We start from the raw sequence: 20,487 nt of genomic DNA on the forward strand, positions 1-20,487 counted from the left end.
CTGGTCTGATCCAGCTGGCTTGTTCTTATGTTCTTATGCTTCTGCCTGGGTGCAACAAGTGTGTTACCTGTCGCTGCCGTGTGTCTGGTTCTTTGTTGATTCCTAGCCTGCTCCTCGGTTCTCCTTGACCTATTGGATTGTGACCTGACTACGCCTTGCCTGCTGCCTGCCTTGACCCACTGGCTGCGACCTGGCCACGGTTGTGAATGCCACCCACTTTGCCCTGCGGGGTCAGACCCGGCCACGCTCCTGCCTGCTGGCAGCACACCTTAGTTAAGAACTGTTTCATCCTTAACTATATTTCTGCGGATCATGCTATGTGGGGGTGATTTCCTTGAGTCGCAAGTAGTTTTCTAGTGTTTGTTGTTAATAAGCATAAGCATTTTATTGTCATTGTGCACGCACAACGAAATTTACAGCAGCATTCCTCGATGCACACAATTTCAGACTCATACATCATCCTCACTTTCCCCTTCCTCCACCCATCCCTACACAGCCCCAAACACATCAACACGAAGCTGCGGAGTTTAGCATAGCCACAGCTGTAGAGTAGAAGCCGTCTCTAAGCCTCTTTGTCCTAGTTTTGATAGACCTGCATCGTCTGCCGGATGGTAACAGTTCAAAAAGAGAGTGTGCTGGATGAGACGGGGCTCTCAGAATATTTTGGGCTTTATTTAGGCTTCGGGAATTATAGAGTTCTTCCAAGGAGGGGAGAGGGCAGCCGATCATCCTCTGGGCAGTAGTGATCACCCTTTGGAGCGCCTTCCTATCTGGCACTGTGCAACTGGAGAACCATACACAGATGCAGTAGGTTAAGACTCTCTCTATAGCACAGCAATAAAAGGACACCAGGAGTTTTCAATTCAGTTGTTGTTTCCTTAAAAGTCTCAGATAGTACAGTCTTTGCTGGGCCGTCTTAACCACCGTGGCAGTCTGTATGCCCCAGGTCAAGTCCTCTTTAATCATGACGCCCAGAAATTTAAAACTAGCCACCCGCTCTACTTGATCTCCATTTATAGTCAAGGGCTGAATTCCTGAGCTATTCCTTCTATAGTCCACTATAAGCTCCTTTGTCTTGTTAGTATTAAGAACCAGGTTATTTTCCCTGCACCATGAGAGCAGTCGGTCCACCTCACTCCGATAGGCAGACTCATCCCCTCCAGAGATGAGCCCCACCACCGTTGTGTCATCGGCAAATTTGATAATAAAAGGCTAAGGTGACATTGGGGGGAGAATGGCCTTATATATCAGAGTTCCAATAAGGTGCAGATGTTAAACGTTGCCTGGCCTCGGGCTTTCTGCCTTGGCTTAGCACCCACACACCTCCCCACACCTCTTTAGGTGGCTTTCTGATTGCTGCTTACTTGCAGAGCTAGAGGAGCTTTCTGTTTTCCAGTCCCCTCGTTTCAGCTCTTTACTTGGTGGGAAAACATTTTTCCGGGGGCTGAATTCATATACGCCGTATTCTGGTTTCTTGGGAGTCTTCTGGAAATGTCCCTGAGGAGCAGTGATTTCCAAGTCTAGGGAGAAAACGGAATGATTTCAGAGCCATTTTTCAAAGATGACAACGGTCTCATAACCACACGGTGGACAAAACCATTGGAGAACACAGACATTCAAAAAATCTAAATGAGTGCCCCCTCAACGCCCACAGCTGAAATTGCAACCAGGCAGGGCCGTCTGACTGCCCCAGATGAAGTGGCTCACCTACTCCTCAGGGTTGCTTGGAGTTTCCTGAAGCACTGGCCCCCTAGGAGAAGCAAATGCCACTCACAAATCTGGTGTCAGGTCCATGCCTGACAGTGCTTAGATGTCTTGCTGTGTGGGGATTGCAAATGTTTCCTGTAAATGCTTTCCTGTTTCCCTCTCCCCTCTCTGGCAATTCCCTGGCGCCAGCCCTCCTGCGGGAAGGTGCGAATGTTCCCAGGTTTCTTGAAGCTCTGTAGTGCAAATGTGATACTCTCTGTGAAACACATTTGGTGGGAATCGAATGGGGGGCGGGGGGAATTGAAGGATATAATCGCTGGATCTAAGCGGGTAAGCTTAGATTCAGCTTTCTCTGTTACTCTACGCGTTGTAGAAATAAACTGCTTTGGGACTTTCCTACGGTCTCTGTTATTTCCACGTTCGAGAGCCTGACATCTGGCACGCCTGCAGGCTGCATTTTTTGAACCACTGCACAGCCCTGGTACTTTGTGCAGGAGATTAGGAAGGGCCCATTCTCAGCACACGATATGCAGCCACACAGCACTCAGCGGTCTACAAGCAAGGATTGAAACAGTCCTCGGGCAACAAGGAAGTGGGAAAGCAAAGAAAGCCTTTGTGAATATCTGGCCACACAGCTAGCTACACGGGAGCCACTGTGCCACCCCGCACCAGGCTTCTCACAGAGCAGACGGCTGCCTGTTCTGGAAGAGCCCTCGGGCAGGGTGGCACAGCGGCTCCCGTGTAGCTAGCTGTGTGGCTAACGGCTCTTGTTTTGATCACGCGCTCCCGGCTATTTAAAATCTTTTTACCTGGATGTTTGCCTGCCTTTTGCTTCTCCAGTTGTCGCCGGGTCACGCTTTCTCTTAGTCTTTTCAAGTTTTCCTGAAAATGCAAAAAGGTGTTTTCAGGAATTTGGGGAAAGTCATGTATCTTGTCGAAGGCTTTCACGGCCGGAACCAGCTCCACACAAACACAGGACAACTATAGACTATAGCACTCAAAGGGAACAAAGACCAGGATACTTCTATTCAGATCCATTCAACTATTGACCTTGCTAGCTTCATTGTTACTCCCATGCTACAGACTTCTCTGTGACTCATATGCCAGGCTACTCTATTCAGATGGCCTCACCTTTTCACCCCACAGTATATATACTCCACTTGCTTTCCATTCCTACCATCAGATCCTCTGAAGATGCCAGCCACAGATGCAGGCGAAACGTCAGGAGAGAATGCTGCTAGAATACGGCCATACAGCCCCGAAACCACACAGCACCCCAGTCATGTATCTATTCGTGCGCTTACCGAATTAGGCTAGATAAATGGGTTGGGCAGCGGCAGGCAGGTTGTTAGAAAAGCGATTCCGGTGGTCAAGTAGCAAGACTTGACTTACCAAGATATGAGCCTCTCGGCACATGAGCCCCCTTGTTCACATTTTACTTATTTAAATATTTGTACCCCACCGTTCCTTTTGGCACAATTCGTTTTTTTCTGAAATTACAGACTTATCTCTGCACCTACACTTTTCCATTAATTCTTTTGAGCATTTTAATGCCACCTCTCTAATTGACTTACGGTCCCCACAGTGACAAACAAATGAGGTCATTAAAACAGGTTTTAAAAATACACATTGTAAAAACAATTAAAACCACAATTAAACAAAACATGCAAAGCACAAGTTAACTATTTTCCCATAGTCTCCTCTATCTACAGATACTGGCCCTGTTGCCAATTTGTGGGGGGAACCCGTTCCCCTCAGAAAACGCCTTTGTGCCTGCTCAAGTCTGCCCAATTCCGATCATGTTTCCTTAACATCCCACAAAGTGAGCGTTGTTGTCGGTACTGTCCCAACGCTATAGACTCAATCCCTCATATCCTGCTTTACTGTTCGAGGTATAATGATATTAGAACCGATCTGGGAGCTTTACTACCTCTAGAATTTATGTTTCTCTCAGACAAACTAAAAATGTCTAAGCTATTGAACAGCCCTAGTGTAGAAATTTCTGAAGCAGTTGCTACATTTTTAATCCATTGTTCTACATCAGGGGTAGGGAACCTGCGGCTCTCCAGATGTTCAGGAACTACAATTCCCATCAGCCCCTACCAGCATGGCCAATTGGCCATGCTGACAGAGGCTGATGGGAATTGTAGTTCCTGAACATCTGGACAGCCGCAGGTTCCCTACCCCTGTTCTACATGATATGTAACAATGATCCTGTTTTTGCATTTGGAATGTATGGTACTTCTGGTTTATGCCTAATAAAGGTTTTTGGATTGGATTGGATTGGATTGGATGTATCCAAGTGCAGAACATGTTTTGCAGCCACACCCCTTGTCATACTGAATGGGGACCATTTTGCAGTCTCTTGTTGCCTGTCCTTTCCCACTATTCTTGGTCATCAAGAAGGACAGATGCAGTGGTGGGATCCAAAAAATTTAGTGACAGGTTCCCATGGTGGTGGGATTCAAACTGTGGCGTAGCGCCAATGGGGCTGGGCGGGGCACGGCGGGGGCGTGGCCAGGCATTCTGGGGGCGGGGCATTCCTGGGCGGGGCTGTGGCAAGGACGCAGCCGCTGCGCCGGTCCTTGGGCGGGAAACGAATGCGCGCTGGCGCAGGCTGCCACGCACGCTGGTGTACCTCCTGCTAAACTGCTTCAAGTTCTGCGCGCTACTGCTGAGAGGAGGGGCGTAACTAAGGCAAAAATCACGTGGCAAAATCACCAATTAGTAACCCCCTCTCGGCACACACAAATAATTAGTAACCTACTCTCGGGAACCTGTGAGAACCTGCTGGATCCCACCTCTGGACAGATGGTGACTGTTGGTTAACCTGTAGTATCGTCCGTACTTTTTTTCTTAAAATAAAATTTTCATGCAGGCAACCGGCAAATAGTTTCCTTTCGCAGCTCTGACACACAGAAAGGCAGGTAGGAGAGATTTAGCACCGAAGCTGCTGTGCTTTTATCCACAGAAACACTTTCTAAATCTATTGTCGAAGGCTTTCACGGCCGGAATCACTTGGGTGCTGTGTGGTTTCCAGGCTGTATGGCCGTGTTCTAGCAGCATTCTCTCCTGACGTTTCGCCTGCATCTGTGGCTGGCATCTTCAGAGGATCCTACCATCCTTCAGAGGATCCTACCATCAGATCCTCTGAAGATGCCAGCCACAGATGCAGGCGAAACATCAGGAGAGAATGCTGCTAGAACACGGCCATACAGCCTGGAAACCACACAGTACCCAAACTTTCTAAATCACTCACCTGCTGGAAGCGAAAGGAGTCTGCCCTCTTCTTCTGGTTCAGCTGCCACTCTTTGAAATTCAGGACGGCTTCGTCCACGGTCAGCACCCCCAGCTTCACCTGCTCCTGGAGAGTTATCAGCTGCCTTTGTCCTGGGGTCTTCATCCCCGCAAAGGGATCGTAGATACTGGATTGGGAATGAACCCTCAGAGCTTTGGCTGCTGACACGGGAAAAGAAGAGAGGGCACGTGGGCAATTCCACCTTCATTTATAACACTCCCAGGCATCATGCTTGCTGATGGTTTAACGGGAACTGGAATTTAACTGGAATGTCGCATTTCTCACCTGGAACTGCCTGTCCCAACCATTGTAGGTATTGTGGGTCAAAGCTGCACCTGGAGGTCCAAAGTCCACCTCCTAGACTACCCACTCTCAGCTTTGGCACATCATGGAAAGAGTCATGCCGGCCTGCTTTGCAGGGCTGTAAAATCTGTGTGAAGCTTTCTCTAAGAATGTTTTAACTAACACGCAAGAATAAGGAGGAAGGAAAGAAATGCAAGAGGGCAGATTGTCTGGGGAAGAGGAGGAGGAGGAGGAGGAGGAGAAGGAGAAGGAGAAGAGGAGGAGGAGGAGGAGGAGGAGGAGTTTGGATTTATATCCCCCTTTCTCTCCTGCTGGAGACTCAAAGGGGCTTACAATCTCCTTGCCCTTCCCCACTCACAACAAACACCCTGTGAGGTAGGTGAGGCTGAGAGAGCTCCGAGAAGCTGTGACTAGCCCAAGGTCACCCAGCTGGCGTGTGTGGGAGTGTACAGGCTAATCTGAATTCCCCAGATAAGCCTCCACAGCTCAGGCGGCAGAGCTGGGAATCAAACCTGGTTCCTCCAGATTAGATACACGAGCTCTTAACCTCCTATGCCACTGCAAGAGAAATCGAGAGCAGATTGAGAAGGAGCAGGGGGAAAGGGGAGTGAGGGGAGAAAGGGGTTAAGAGAGGAGTGATAGAGAAGGTGGTAGGAGAGAAAGGGGGAAGGCACAGGTGAGGTGAGACTGACAGACACATAGGAGGAGGGGCCAGGATGGCAACACCAGAGCTGTGTGCATTAGGAGCTTGTGAGTTTTAATTAGTTTGTATTTTAGCCTAGAGCAGGGGTCTGCAAGTTGTGGCTCTCCAGACGTACATGGACTACAATTCCCATCAGCCCCTGCCAGCTTGGCCAAGTGGCAAGGCTGATGGGAATTGTAGTCCATGAAGGTCTGGAGAGTCACAGGTGGCAGACCCCTGGTCTAGAGGCATCAAGCTGGCTTGCTCTTGTTGCTGCTGACAGATACCTAAATTGGTGCCCAAAGCCTGGATTTTAGTTTTCGTCGGGGAAGTTTGAGAGCCGACAGCTGTTTTTATACTAATTGGAAGCAGAATCTGAACTCCTCTCACTCCACTCCACTCCCCACCCCTCGCTTCTTTTTCTGAATTGGGTTTGTGCCCTCAACAGTTGAGGGCCTGGCAACTAAGTCTCACACCAAAGGGCGCGGCTGTGATGTCTTGGCAATCTGCATTAAGGTGGATCTGCCTGTGGAGACTGTGGACATTCCATGAGGGTTTGAATTGTGAGCTGGTGCTCCACATAAAAAGTCAACATTTCAGCAGCCTACTAGGTATTAACGTCTATATTCCGCCAAAACTTACAATGGCAAGAGAGAAGGGTTTGTTCTGGGACAGTATGGGTGTCTTGTTCGAATGTTTAATGGTCCAATTACCTAAAACCCAAATTGTCTGGGCGGGGTGGAGGGACACTTCAATGCAAGAAAAGAGCCTAGACTATGATGGCGAACCTTTGGCACTCCAGATGTTATGGACTACAATTCCCATCAGCCCCTACAATTGGCCATGCTGGCAGAGGCTGATGGAAATTGTAGTCCATAACATCTGGAGTGCCAAAGGTTTGCCACCATGGGCCTAGGAGTGTGTCTGTGGGAAGTGATCAATGGTTTGTTTGCTGAGCACGATCGAAAACACGGCTCTAATGATAAGATTAGTAACAAACTAGGGTTGAAGTTTTTGGAACTGCTGATGTTTTTCAATCTATGCTTGATACTGGCAGGGAATGATGGGAACTGTAGTCCATAACATCTGGAGGGCCGTGAGTTTGACACCTATGCTCTAAACTACATAGCTCGCATCCCTCTTCTTCTGTAAGCCTCTCGTATATTCATAGACTATTACAATATCCTCCTCTCGGCTTTCTGTTCTCGGGCAGTGTGGTTTTACAGTGCTTTTTTAATGACGGCTGCACTGAATGTCTATTCGCACCTTATCGGAATCCAGCAGCACCCAAACACAGCAAAAGCCCCTCTGACAGAGCCCAGCCCAGGCAACACTCACTGCCCCCCACACAGAAGACAGCTGCTCCTTGTAAAGACACAGGGACAGCAATGATCAGGAAAGAGTGGAGTCATGACCAGACAAAGGCTGCCCATTCATTCTCCTCTCCTTTCAGAGACAATTGTCAGGCAGGGTCCAAGCAGAAGAGAACAATGCTCTGCTTGTAAAGACCAGGAGGCCAGAACACAGCTCCTGAACGCAAGGCCTGGCCAAATGTGGGCTCAAACCCCTCCTTTGGAGAAGCCACTCCTATCCTTCTCCCAGCATCCAATTAAGATGCCGTCGATCTGTTCCCTGGAGACCAAACCGTTTCTTCCTGGCTCTCAGACTGATTCAGAAATTAGTTTTGAAAGGAAAAGAGCAAATGGGTCCAAATTACTCTTTTTCGTCTTCTAGAAGACCCACGCCCAGTGGCAGAGCTACCAGGGGGTGGGGCGGGGGTGAGGCTTGGCATGGCAGCCACCTGGGGGTGCGGAAAATCGCCCCAGCCCAACCCCTCAAGGCACCCCGCCATCATCATTAACACACACACACTTGCCCAGGTGCAGCGGGCTGGAGAAGCGGCCAGTTCCCTTCAGGCTGAAAATGGCCTGGTGGGAACTACACTTCCCAGGAGAAACTTTATGGCCCTGCAGACTGAGGTCTCATGGGAAGTGTAGTTCCCAAATCCGTACAATTTTCAGCCTGAAAGGGAAACAGGCTGGTATTTCTCCAGCCTGCAACTGCTCAATAAGGTGGCGTGGGGAGCGAGAGGGGAGGACAAATTTCCTGGATAGATGGGGGGGGGACACAGAGTGCAACAATTCAGAGCCTGGCAGCTACGCCACTGTCCACAACTTTACTATGTGTTCATGCTGTAGCTGTTACCTCAGCAGGGCATATCATAATAATTATTTTCATTTATACCCTGCCTGTCGTGGGTTGCCCTTCCCCCCCCCCCCCCACACCCTGCTGAGACCAATGCTGACAGCAGTGGGGAAAAGGACACAAGTGAAAGTGAGGAGGTGGAGAAGGAGGAAACCGCTGGCAGTGAAGATGAGGCAAGCCCCACGGCTCCACCAAAACAGAACTGGCACTCCAGGCCTGCAGTGAATGGACCCGGAAGTGTCAGATGATCCTGAAGGTCATGCCCCAGGGGCCATCGCACTTGACGAGAGAAGACCCTGAACCAGCTCTGAGGATTCCACCGGCACCAGGGGCAGGAAGTCCTCCAGTCTCCAGTGACTGTACTCGGAGTTAGCAGATTGCACAGGTCTGCTAGATCGGCTGTGCAGTGACTGCAAGTAGCTCACAGAATCAGCCCCATCTGCTCCACTAATTACAGCCCCCCGCCCCAGAAGAGTAGAAAAGGACAGCTAACAGTATAACATTGACATGTCTATGGTTTAATATCCTTCTATGACTGGCCTTGTGCCTCTACACAGGTATGCCTGGAAGATCCCAAGAAAAGCTGACAGTAGAAGCAGAATGGGGGGGGGGGGGGGGGCTGCAATGTTGAGTTGTTTGGAGGAACTCTTCTCTGCCCTCACAGGGGTTCATTGTTCAGACAATGAGACACGAGAATGCCCATCATTCAAGTACAGAAACCAGGAAGAAAGATGAGTTAGTGGAAAGTTTTGCCAAGAAGGTCAAACTACCATGATGACTAACAAGAAATATGTTGGACATGAAAGAATGGAAGCGTGCCAAACAAACCTCTGAGCTACACAGTTGCTTTTATTGCCAGAGCCTTTTCACTCTAATGAAGTGAACTGTATGGAAGTCAGAATACGGCATGGAAGTCAGGTTCCCCCCCCCCCCCCCAAAAGCCCGTTAGACGAAACCTAGAATGCTCTAGTTCTGACTCACCTTTCCCAAGGTTCTCTGAAGACACATAGAGATTTCCAATACTCTCTCTGTCTTTTCCTGAAAATACTAGACAAAGAGAGATTATATAAGACTTGAGACAACACTGCAGAATCAAACCAGCCTTCAAGCTCACAAAATTTAAGGGAATGAGCTATCTGACTTGTTGTGGACCAGTACAAACCAACTGGCCAACCTCAATCCCCCGTTGGCCAAGCTATGGACAGTGAGTAAGGCAGATGGGAGAATCATTGTACAACATCATAGGTTGTCAGTCAAGACTAGGGCAAATGAGACCACACCTGCAGCCTCTGGGAATCAAAATTAGAGAATATTTTTTAAAAAAACCATGAAGGGGTAAAAGGAGAAGGAAGTTTGGCATTTGGTCCTGGGTTCCACCGAGCAAATCATGCAAGGAAACAGGACCTCCAATTCTTAATCAGCCCGAAGTCAGTATCACCAGGAGATGTGAACTTCAAATATTTGTTGGCCAGGATCTTTGCAAGTGTCCCCAAGTAAAGCTAATTGTAGTAGAACTCAGGGTGACAATTAGCCTACATTACATCAACTTGTTCGAAGGGACTGTTCCTTATTGGGATTCACTGTTAAGAAGAAGAGTTGGATTTATATCCCCCCCCCCATTTCTCTCCTGCAAGGAGACTCCTTTCCCTTCCCCCCCCCCCACAACAAACACCCTGTGAGGTGGGTGGGGCTGAGAGAGCTCCAAAGAACTGTGACTAGCCCAAGGTCACCCAGCTGGCATGTGCTGGAGTGCACAAGCCAATCTAGTTCACCAGATAAGCTTCCACAGCTCAAGTGGCAGAGCGGGGAATCAAACCCGGTTCTCCAGATTAGAGTGCCCCTGCTCTTAATCACCACACTACGCTGGCTCTATAATGAAGAGGGATGAGAGCTTTACAATAAGGCACCGTGCTTGCTGAGCAACTGGGCAAAGCCACTCAAAATCAAGCCAACTACGTTCAGCAAAGCATGATTCCTCCATACTCAAATCACCTTTGGGGTCTGGATTGGAAAATCCTGGAAGTTGTGAACCAGAGGCTGGTTTGCACACCTGCCAGCCCCTGTGAACTTGCACTCCAGGCCCACCTGTGACGCACCCACGTGCAGTCACTGGCTTGTCTGAGCAAATGCCTCCACGTTGAAGAGATCCGCATGGATGGCTGCTGTGAGAGTCACACTCGTGACGACAGAAGCCCTGCTGCAGTGCTGACAATCATTGTGTAGGTCACAGGTGTCAAACTTGCGGCCCTCCAGATGTTATGGACTACAGTTCCCATCATCCCCTGCCAGCATCATGCTGGCAGGGGATGATGGGCACCCCCCCCCCCCCCCACCCCCCCCCCCCCCCACCCCCCCCCCCCCCCACCCCCCCCCCCCCCCACCCCCCCCCCCCCCCACCCCCCCCCCCCCCCACCCCCCCCCCCCCCCACCCCCCCCCCCCCCCACCCCCCCCCCCCCCCACCCCCCCCCCCCCCCACCCCCCCCCCCCCCCACCCCCCCCCCCCCCCACCCCCCCCCCCCCCCACCCCCCCCCCCCCCCACCCCCCCCCCCCCCCACCCCCCCCCCCCCCCACCCCCCCCCCCCCCCACCCCCCCCCCCCCCCACCCCCCCCCCCCCCCACCCCCCCCCCCCCCCACCCCCCCCCCCCCCCACCCCCCCCCCCCCCCACCCCCCCCCCCCCCCACCCCCCCCCCCCCCCACCCCCCCCCCCCCCCACCCCCCCCCCCCCCCACCCCCCCCCCCCCCCACCCCCCCCCCCCCCCACCCCCCCCCCCCCCCACCCCCCCCCCCCCCCACCCCCCCCCCCCCCCACCCCCCCCCCCCCCCACCCCCCCCCCCCCCCACCCCCCCCCCCCCCCACCCCCCCCCCCCCCCACCCCCCCCCCCCCCCACCCCCCCCCCCCCCCACCCCCCCCCCCCCCCACCCCCCCCCCCCCCCACCCCCCCCCCCCCCCACCCCCCCCCCCCCCCACCCCCCCCCCCCCCCACCCCCCCCCCCCCCCACCCCCCCCCCCCCCCACCCCCCCCCCCCCCCACCCCCCCCCCCCCCCACCCCCCCCCCCCCCCACCCCCCCCCCCCCCCACCCCCCCCCCCCCCCACCCCCCCCCCCCCCCACCCCCCCCCCCCCCCACCCCCCCCCCCCCCCACCCCCCCCCCCCCCCACCCCCCCCCCCCCCCACCCCCCCCCCCCCCCACCCCCCCCCCCCCCCACCCCCCCCCCCCCCCACCCCCCCCCCCCCCCACCCCCCCCCCCCCCCACCCCCCCCCCCCCCCACCCCCCCCCCCCCCCACCCCCCCCCCCCCCCACCCCCCCCCCCCCCCACCCCCCCCCCCCCCCACCCCCCCCCCCCCCCACCCCCCCCCCCCCCCACCCCCCCCCCCCCCCACCCCCCCCCCCCCCCACCCCCCCCCCCCCCCACCCCCCCCCCCCCCCACCCCCCCCCCCCCCCACCCCCCCCCCCCCCCACCCCCCCCCCCCCCCACCCCCCCCCCCCCCCACCCCCCCCCCCCCCCACCCCCCCCCCCCCCCACCCCCCCCCCCCCCCACCCCCCCCCCCCCCCACCCCCCCCCCCCCCCACCCCCCCCCCCCCCCACCCCCCCCCCCCCCCACCCCCCCCCCCCCCCACCCCCCCCCCCCCCCACCCCCCCCCCCCCCCACCCCCCCCCCCCCCCACCCCCCCCCCCCCCCACCCCCCCCCCCCCCCACCCCCCCCCCCCCCCACCCCCCCCCCCCCCCACCCCCCCCCCCCCCCACCCCCCCCCCCCCCCACCCCCCCCCCCCCCCACCCCCCCCCCCCCCCACCCCCCCCCCCCCCCACCCCCCCCCCCCCCCACCCCCCCCCCCCCCCACCCCCCCCCCCCCCCACCCCCCCCCCCCCCCACCCCCCCCCCCCCCCACCCCCCCCCCCCCCCACCCCCCCCCCCCCCCACCCCCCCCCCCCCCCACCCCCCCCCCCCCCCACCCCCCCCCCCCCCCACCCCCCCCCCCCCCCACCCCCCCCCCCCCCCACCCCCCCCCCCCCCCACCCCCCCCCCCCCCCACCCCCCCCCCCCCCCACCCCCCCCCCCCCCCACCCCCCCCCCCCCCCACCCCCCCCCCCCCCCACCCCCCCCCCCCCCCACCCCCCCCCCCCCCCACCCCCCCCCCCCCCCACCCCCCCCCCCCCCCACCCCCCCCCCCCCCCACCCCCCCCCCCCCCCACCCCCCCCCCCCCCCACCCCCCCCCCCCCCCACCCCCCCCCCCCCCCACCCCCCCCCCCCCCCACCCCCCCCCCCCCCCACCCCCCCCCCCCCCCACCCCCCCCCCCCCCCACCCCCCCCCCCCCCCACCCCCCCCCCCCCCCACCCCCCCCCCCCCCCACCCCCCCCCCCCCCCACCCCCCCCCCCCCCCACCCCCCCCCCCCCCCACCCCCCCCCCCCCCCACCCCCCCCCCCCCCCACCCCCCCCCCCCCCCACCCCCCCCCCCCCCCACCCCCCCCCCCCCCCACCCCCCCCCCCCCCCACCCCCCCCCCCCCCCACCCCCCCCCCCCCCCACCCCCCCCCCCCCCCACCCCCCCCCCCCCCCACCCCCCCCCCCCCCCACCCCCCCCCCCCCCCACCCCCCCCCCCCCCCACCCCCCCCCCCCCCCACCCCCCCCCCCCCCCACCCCCCCCCCCCCCCACCCCCCCCCCCCCCCACCCCCCCCCCCCCCCACCCCCCCCCCCCCCCACCCCCCCCCCCCCCCACCCCCCCCCCCCCCCACCCCCCCCCCCCCCCACCCCCCCCCCCCCCCACCCCCCCCCCCCCCCACCCCCCCCCCCCCCCACCCCCCCCCCCCCCCACCCCCCCCCCCCCCCACCCCCCCCCCCCCCCACCCCCCCCCCCCCCCACCCCCCCCCCCCCCCACCCCCCCCCCCCCCCACCCCCCCCCCCCCCCACCCCCCCCCCCCCCCACCCCCCCCCCCCCCCACCCCCCCCCCCCCCCACCCCCCCCCCCCCCCACCCCCCCCCCCCCCCACCCCCCCCCCCCCCCACCCCCCCCCCCCCCCACCCCCCCCCCCCCCCACCCCCCCCCCCCCCCACCCCCCCCCCCCCCCACCCCCCCCCCCCCCCACCCCCCCCCCCCCCCACCCCCCCCCCCCCCCACCCCCCCCCCCCCCCACCCCCCCCCCCCCCCACCCCCCCCCCCCCCCACCCCCCCCCCCCCCCACCCCCCCCCCCCCCCACCCCCCCCCCCCCCCACCCCCCCCCCCCCCCACCCCCCCCCCCCCCCACCCCCCCCCCCCCCCACCCCCCCCCCCCCCCACCCCCCCCCCCCCCCACCCCCCCCCCCCCCCACCCCCCCCCCCCCCCACCCCCCCCCCCCCCCACCCCCCCCCCCCCCCACCCCCCCCCCCCCCCACCCCCCCCCCCCCCCACCCCCCCCCCCCCCCACCCCCCCCCCCCCCCACCCCCCCCCCCCCCCACCCCCCCCCCCCCCCACCCCCCCCCCCCCCCACCCCCCCCCCCCCCCACCCCCCCCCCCCCCCACCCCCCCCCCCCCCCACCCCCCCCCCCCCCCACCCCCCCCCCCCCCCACCCCCCCCCCCCCCCACCCCCCCCCCCCCCCACCCCCCCCCCCCCCCACCCCCCCCCCCCCCCACCCCCCCCCCCCCCCACCCCCCCCCCCCCCCACCCCCCCCCCCCCCCACCCCCCCCCCCCCCCACCCCCCCCCCCCCCCACCCCCCCCCCCCCCCACCCCCCCCCCCCCCCACCCCCCCCCCCCCCCACCCCCCCCCCCCCCCACCCCCCCCCCCCCCCACCCCCCCCCCCCCCCACCCCCCCCCCCCCCCACCCCCCCCCCCCCCCACCCCCCCCCCCCCCCACCCCCCCCCCCCCCCACCCCCCCCCCCCCCCACCCCCCCCCCCCCCCACCCCCCCCCCCCCCCACCCCCCCCCCCCCCCACCCCCCCCCCCCCCCACCCCCCCCCCCCCCCACCCCCCCCCCCCCCCACCCCCCCCCCCCCCCACCCCCCCCCCCCCCCACCCCCCCCCCCCCCCACCCCCCCCCCCCCCCACCCCCCCCCCCCCCCACCCCCCCCCCCCCCCACCCCCCCCCCCCCCCACCCCCCCCCCCCCCCACCCCCCCCCCCCCCCACCCCCCCCCCCCCCCACCCCCCCCCCCCCCCACCCCCCCCCCCCCCCACCCCCCCCCCCCCCCACCCCCCCCCCCCCCCACCCCCCCCCCCCCCCACCCCCCCCCCCCCCCACCCCCCCCCCCCCCCACCCCCCCCCCCCCCCACCCCCCCCCCCCCCCACCCCCCCCCCCCCCCACCCCCCCCCCCCCCCACCCCCCCCCCCCCCCACCCCCCCCCCCCCCCACCCCCCCCCCCCCCCACCCCCCCCCCCCCCCACCCCCCCCCCCCCCCACCCCCCCCCCCCCCCACCCCCCCCCCCCCCCACCCCCCCCCCCCCCCACCCCCCCCCCCCCCCACCCCCCCCCCCCCCCACCCCCCCCCCCCCCCACCCCCCCCCCCCCCCACCCCCCCCCCCCCCCACCCCCCCCCCCCCCCACCCCCCCCCCCCCCCACCCCCCCCCCCCCCCACCCCCCCCCCCCCCCACCCCCCCCCCCCCCCACCCCCCCCCCCCCCCACCCCCCCCCCCCCCCACCCCCCCCCCCCCCCACCCCCCCCCCCCCCCACCCCCCCCCCCCCCCACCCCCCCCCCCCCCCACCCCCCCCCCCCCCCACCCCCCCCCCCCCCCACCCCCCCCCCCCCCCACCCCCCCCCCCCCCCACCCCCCCCCCCCCCCACCCCCCCCCCCCCCCACCCCCCCCCCCCCCCACCCCCCCCCCCCCCCACCCCCCCCCCCCCCCACCCCCCCCCCCCCCCACCCCCCCCCCCCCCCACCCCCCCCCCCCCCCACCCCCCCCCCCCCCCACCCCCCCCCCCCCCCACCCCCCCCCCCCCCCACCCCCCCCCCCCCCCACCCCCCCCCCCCCCCACCCCCCCCCCCCCCCACCCCCCCCCCCCCCCACCCCCCCCCCCCCCCACCCCCCCCCCCCCCCACCCCCCCCCCCCCCCACCCCCCCCCCCCCCCACCCCCCCCCCCCCCCACCCCCCCCCCCCCCCACCCCCCCCCCCCCCCACCCCCCCCCCCCCCCACCCCCCCCCCCCCCCACCCCCCCCCCCCCCCACCCCCCCCCCCCCCCACCCCCCCCCCCCCCCACCCCCCCCCCCCCCCACCCCCCCCCCCCCCCACCCCCCCCCCCCCCCACCCCCCCCCCCCCCCACCCCCCCCCCCCCCCACCCCCCCCCCCCCCCACCCCCCCCCCCCCCCACCCCCCCCCCCCCCCACCCCCCCCCCCCCCCACCCCCCCCCCCCCCCACCCCCCCCCCCCCCCACCCCCCCCCCCCCCCACCCCCCCCCCCCCCCACCCCCCCCCCCCCCCACCCCCCCCCCCCCCCACCCCCCCCCCCCCCCACCCCCCCCCCCCCCCACCCCCCCCCCCCCCCACCCCCCCCCCCCCCCACCCCCCCCCCCCCCCACCCCCCCCCCCCCCCACCCCCCCCCCCCCCCACCCCCCCCCCCCCCCACCCCCCCCCCCCCCCACCCCCCCCCCCCCCCACCCCCCCCCCCCCCCACCCCCCCCCCCCCCCACCCCCCCCCCCCCCCACCCCCCCCCCCCCCCACCCCCCCCCCCCCCCACCCCCCCCCCCCCCCACCCCCCCCCCCCCCCACCCCCCCCCCCCCCCACCCCCCCCCCCCCCCACCCCCCCCCCCCCCCACCCCCCCCCCCCCCCACCCCCCCCCCCCCCCACCCCCCCCCCCCCCCACCCCCCCCCCCCCCCACCCCCCCCCCCCCCCACCCCCCCCCCCCCCCACCCCCCCCCCCCCCCACCCCCCCCCCCCCCCACCCCCCCCCCCCCCCACCCCCCCCCCCCCCCACCCCCCCCCCCCCCCACCCCCCCCCCCCCCCACCCCCCCCCCCCCCCACCCCCCCCCCCCCCCACCCCCCCCCCCCCCCACCCCCCCCCCCCCCCACCCCCCCCCCCCCCCACCCCCCCCCCCCCCCACCCCCCCCCCCCCCCACCCCCCCCCCCCCCCACCCCCCCCCCCCCCCACCCCCCCCCCCCCCCACCCCCCCCCCCCCCCACCCCCCCCCCCCCCCACCCCCCCCCCCCCCCACCCCCCCCCCCCCCCACCCCCCCCCCCCCCCACCCCCCCCCCCCCCCACCCCCCCCCCCCCCCACCCCCCCCCCCCCCCACCCCCCCCCCCCCCCACCCCCCCCCCCCCCCACCCCCCCCCCCCCCCACCCCCCCCCCCCCCCACCCCCCCCCCCCCCCACCCCCCCCCCCCCCCACCCCCCCCCCCCCCCACCCCCCCCCCCCCCCACCCCCCCCCCCCCCCACCCCCCCCCCCCCCCACCCCCCCCCCCCCCCACCCCCCCCCCCCCCCACCCCCCCCCCCCCCCACCCCCCCCCCCCCCCACCCCCCCCCCCCCCCACCCCCCCCCCCCCCCACCCCCCCCCCCCCCCACCCCCCCCCCCCCCCACCCCCCCCCCCCCCCACCCCCCCCCCCCCCCACCCCCCCCCCCCCCCACCCCCCCCCCCCCCCACCCCCCCCCCCCCCCACCCCCCCCCCCCCCCACCCCCCCCCCCCCCCACCCCCCCCCCCCCCCACCCCCCCCCCCCCCCACCCCCCCCCCCCCCCACCCCCCCCCCCCCCCACCCCCCCCCCCCCCCACCCCCCCCCCCCCCCACCCCCCCCCCCCCCCACCCCCCCCCCCCCCCACCCCCCCCCCCCCCCACCCCCCCCCCCCCCCACCCCCCCCCCCCCCCACCCCCCCCCCCCCCCACCCCCCCCCCCCCCCACCCCCCCCCCCCCCCACCCCCCCCCCCCCCCACCCCCCCCCCCCCCCACCCCCCCCCCCCCCCACCCCCCCCCCCCCCCACCCCCCCCCCCCCCCACCCCCCCCCCCCCCCACCCCCCCCCCCCCCCACCCCCCCCCCCCCCCACCCCCCCCCCCCCCCACCCCCCCCCCCCCCCACCCCCCCCCCCCCCCACCCCCCCCCCCCCCCACCCCCCCCCCCCCCCACCCCCCCCCCCCCCCACCCCCCCCCCCCCCCACCCCCCCCCCCCCCCACCCCCCCCCCCCCCCACCCCCCCCCCCCCCCACCCCCCCCCCCCCCCACCCCCCCCCCCCCCCACCCCCCCCCCCCCCCACCCCCCCCCCCCCCCACCCCCCCCCCCCCCCACCCCCCCCCCCCCCCACCCCCCCCCCCCCCCACCCCCCCCCCCCCCCACCCCCCCCCCCCCCCACCCCCCCCCCCCCCCACCCCCCCCCCCCCCCACCCCCCCCCCCCCCCACCCCCCCCCCCCCCCACCCCCCCCCCCCCCCACCCCCCCCCCCCCCCACCCCCCCCCCCCCCCACCCCCCCCCCCCCCCACCCCCCCCCCCCCCCACCCCCCCCCCCCCCCACCCCCCCCCCCCCCCACCCCCCCCCCCCCCCACCCCCCCCCCCCCCCACCCCCCCCCCCCCCCACCCCCCCCCCCCCCCACCCCCCCCCCCCCCCACCCCCCCCCCCCCCCACCCCCCCCCCCCCCCACCCCCCCCCCCCCCCACCCCCCCCCCCCCCCACCCCCCCCCCCCCCCACCCCCCCCCCCCCCCACCCCCCCCCCCCCCCACCCCCCCCCCCCCCCACCCCCCCCCCCCCCCACCCCCCCCCCCCCCCACCCCCCCCCCCCCCCACCCCCCCCCCCCCCCACCCCCCCCCCCCCCCACCCCCCCCCCCCCCCACCCCCCCCCCCCCCCACCCCCCCCCCCCCCCACCCCCCCCCCCCCCCACCCCCCCCCCCCCCCACCCCCCCCCCCCCCCACCCCCCCCCCCCCCCACCCCCCCCCCCCCCCACCCCCCCCCCCCCCCACCCCCCCCCCCCCCCACCCCCCCCCCCCCCCACCCCCCCCCCCCCCCACCCCCCCCCCCCCCCACCCCCCCCCCCCCCCACCCCCCCCCCCCCCCACCCCCCCCCCCCCCCACCCCCCCCCCCCCCCACCCCCCCCCCCCCCCACCCCCCCCCCCCCCCACCCCCCCCCCCCCCCACCCCCCCCCCCCCCCACCCCCCCCCCCCCCCACCCCCCCCCCCCCCCACCCCCCCCCCCCCCCACCCCCCCCCCCCCCCACCCCCCCCCCCCCCCACCCCCCCCCCCCCCCACCCCCCCCCCCCCCCACCCCCCCCCCCCCCCACCCCCCCCCCCCCCCACCCCCCCCCCCCCCCACCCCCCCCCCCCCCCACCCCCCCCCCCCCCCACCCCCCCCCCCCCCCACCCCCCCCCCCCCCCACCCCCCCCCCCCCCCACCCCCCCCCCCCCCCACCCCCCCCCCCCCCCACCCCCCCCCCCCCCCACCCCCCCCCCCCCCCACCCCCCCCCCCCCCCACCCCCCCCCCCCCCCACCCCCCCCCCCCCCCACCCCCCCCCCCCCCCACCCCCCCCCCCCCCCACCCCCCCCCCCCCCCACCCCCCCCCCCCCCCACCCCCCCCCCCCCCCACCCCCCCCCCCCCCCACCCCCCCCCCCCCCCACCCCCCCCCCCCCCCACCCCCCCCCCCCCCCACCCCCCCCCCCCCCCACCCCCCCCCCCCCCCACCCCCCCCCCCCCCCACCCCCCCCCCCCCCCACCCCCCCCCCCCCCCACCCCCCCCCCCCCCCACCCCCCCCCCCCCCCACCCCCCCCCCCCCCCACCCCCCCCCCCCCCCACCCCCCCCCCCCCCCACCCCCCCCCCCCCCCACCCCCCCCCCCCCCCACCCCCCCCCCCCCCCACCCCCCCCCCCCCCCACCCCCCCCCCCCCCCACCCCCCCCCCCCCCCACCCCCCCCCCCCCCCACCCCCCCCCCCCCCCACCCCCCCCCCCCCCCACCCCCCCCCCCCCCCACCCCCCCCCCCCCCCACCCCCCCCCCCCCCCACCCCCCCCCCCCCCCACCCCCCCCCCCCCCCACCCCCCCCCCCCCCCACCCCCCCCCCCCCCCACCCCCCCCCCCCCCCACCCCCCCCCCCCCCCACCCCCCCCCCCCCCCACCCCCCCCCCCCCCCACCCCCCCCCCCCCCCACCCCCCCCCCCCCCCACCCCCCCCCCCCCCCACCCCCCCCCCCCCCCACCCCCCCCCCCCCCCACCCCCCCCCCCCCCCACCCCCCCCCCCCCCCACCCCCCCCCCCCCCCACCCCCCCCCCCCCCCACCCCCCCCCCCCCCCACCCCCCCCCCCCCCCACCCCCCCCCCCCCCCACCCCCCCCCCCCCCCACCCCCCCCCCCCCCCACCCCCCCCCCCCCCCACCCCCCCCCCCCCCCACCCCCCCCCCCCCCCACCCCCCCCCCCCCCCACCCCCCCCCCCCCCCACCCCCCCCCCCCCCCACCCCCCCCCCCCCCCACCCCCCCCCCCCCCCACCCCCCCCCCCCCCCACCCCCCCCCCCCCCCACCCCCCCCCCCCCCCACCCCCCCCCCCCCCCACCCCCCCCCCCCCCCACCCCCCCCCCCCCCCACCCCCCCCCCCCCCCACCCCCCCCCCCCCCCACCCCCCCCCCCCCCCACCCCCCCCCCCCCCCACCCCCCCCCCCCCCCACCCCCCCCCCCCCCCACCCCCCCCCCCCCCCACCCCCCCCCCCCCCCACCCCCCCCCCCCCCCACCCCCCCCCCCCCCCACCCCCCCCCCCCCCCACCCCCCCCCCCCCCCACCCCCCCCCCCCCCCACCCCCCCCCCCCCCCACCCCCCCCCCCCCCCACCCCCCCCCCCCCCCACCCCCCCCCCCCCCCACCCCCCCCCCCCCCCACCCCCCCCCCCCCCCACCCCCCCCCCCCCCCACCCCCCCCCCCCCCCACCCCCCCCCCCCCCCACCCCCCCCCCCCCCCACCCCCCCCCCCCCCCACCCCCCCCCCCCCCCACCCCCCCCCCCCCCCACCCCCCCCCCCCCCCACCCCCCCCCCCCCCCACCCCCCCCCCCCCCCACCCCCCCCCCCCCCCACCCCCCCCCCCCCCCACCCCCCCCCCCCCCCACCCCCCCCCCCCCCCACCCCCCCCCCCCCCCACCCCCCCCCCCCCCCACCCCCCCCCCCCCCCACCCCCCCCCCCCCCCACCCCCCCCCCCCCCCACCCCCCCCCCCCCCCACCCCCCCCCCCCCCCACCCCCCCCCCCCCCCACCCCCCCCCCCCCCCACCCCCCCCCCCCCCCACCCCCCCCCCCCCCCACCCCCCCCCCCCCCCACCCCCCCCCCCCCCCACCCCCCCCCCCCCCCACCCCCCCCCCCCCCCACCCCCCCC

At 70.9% G+C, this 20,487-nt stretch overlaps 1 protein-coding gene across 1 annotated transcript in view; it reads right to left on the reverse strand.

The window, feature by feature from the left end:
• Positions 1-20,487, reverse strand: part of PIK3AP1 (phosphoinositide-3-kinase adaptor protein 1) — a 68,244-nt gene that overhangs the window by 9,448 nt on the left and 38,309 nt on the right. Inside the window, exons 6-10 of the mRNA XM_048504453.1 lie at positions 10,188-10,280; positions 9,177-9,279; positions 4,967-5,166; positions 2,517-2,589; positions 1,365-1,520 (exon numbers count right to left, since the gene is read on the reverse strand). Coding sequence (XP_048360410.1) covers positions 1,365-1,520; positions 2,517-2,589; positions 4,967-5,166; positions 9,177-9,279; positions 10,188-10,280 — 625 coding nt within the window. The remainder of the gene's footprint in view (positions 1-1,364; positions 1,521-2,516; positions 2,590-4,966; positions 5,167-9,176; positions 9,280-10,187; positions 10,281-20,487) is intronic.

The sequence above is a fragment of the Sphaerodactylus townsendi genome, linkage group LG07, assembly GCF_021028975.2.
Source record: "Sphaerodactylus townsendi isolate TG3544 linkage group LG07, MPM_Stown_v2.3, whole genome shotgun sequence".
Taxonomy (NCBI): Eukaryota; Metazoa; Chordata; class Lepidosauria; order Squamata; family Sphaerodactylidae; genus Sphaerodactylus; species Sphaerodactylus townsendi.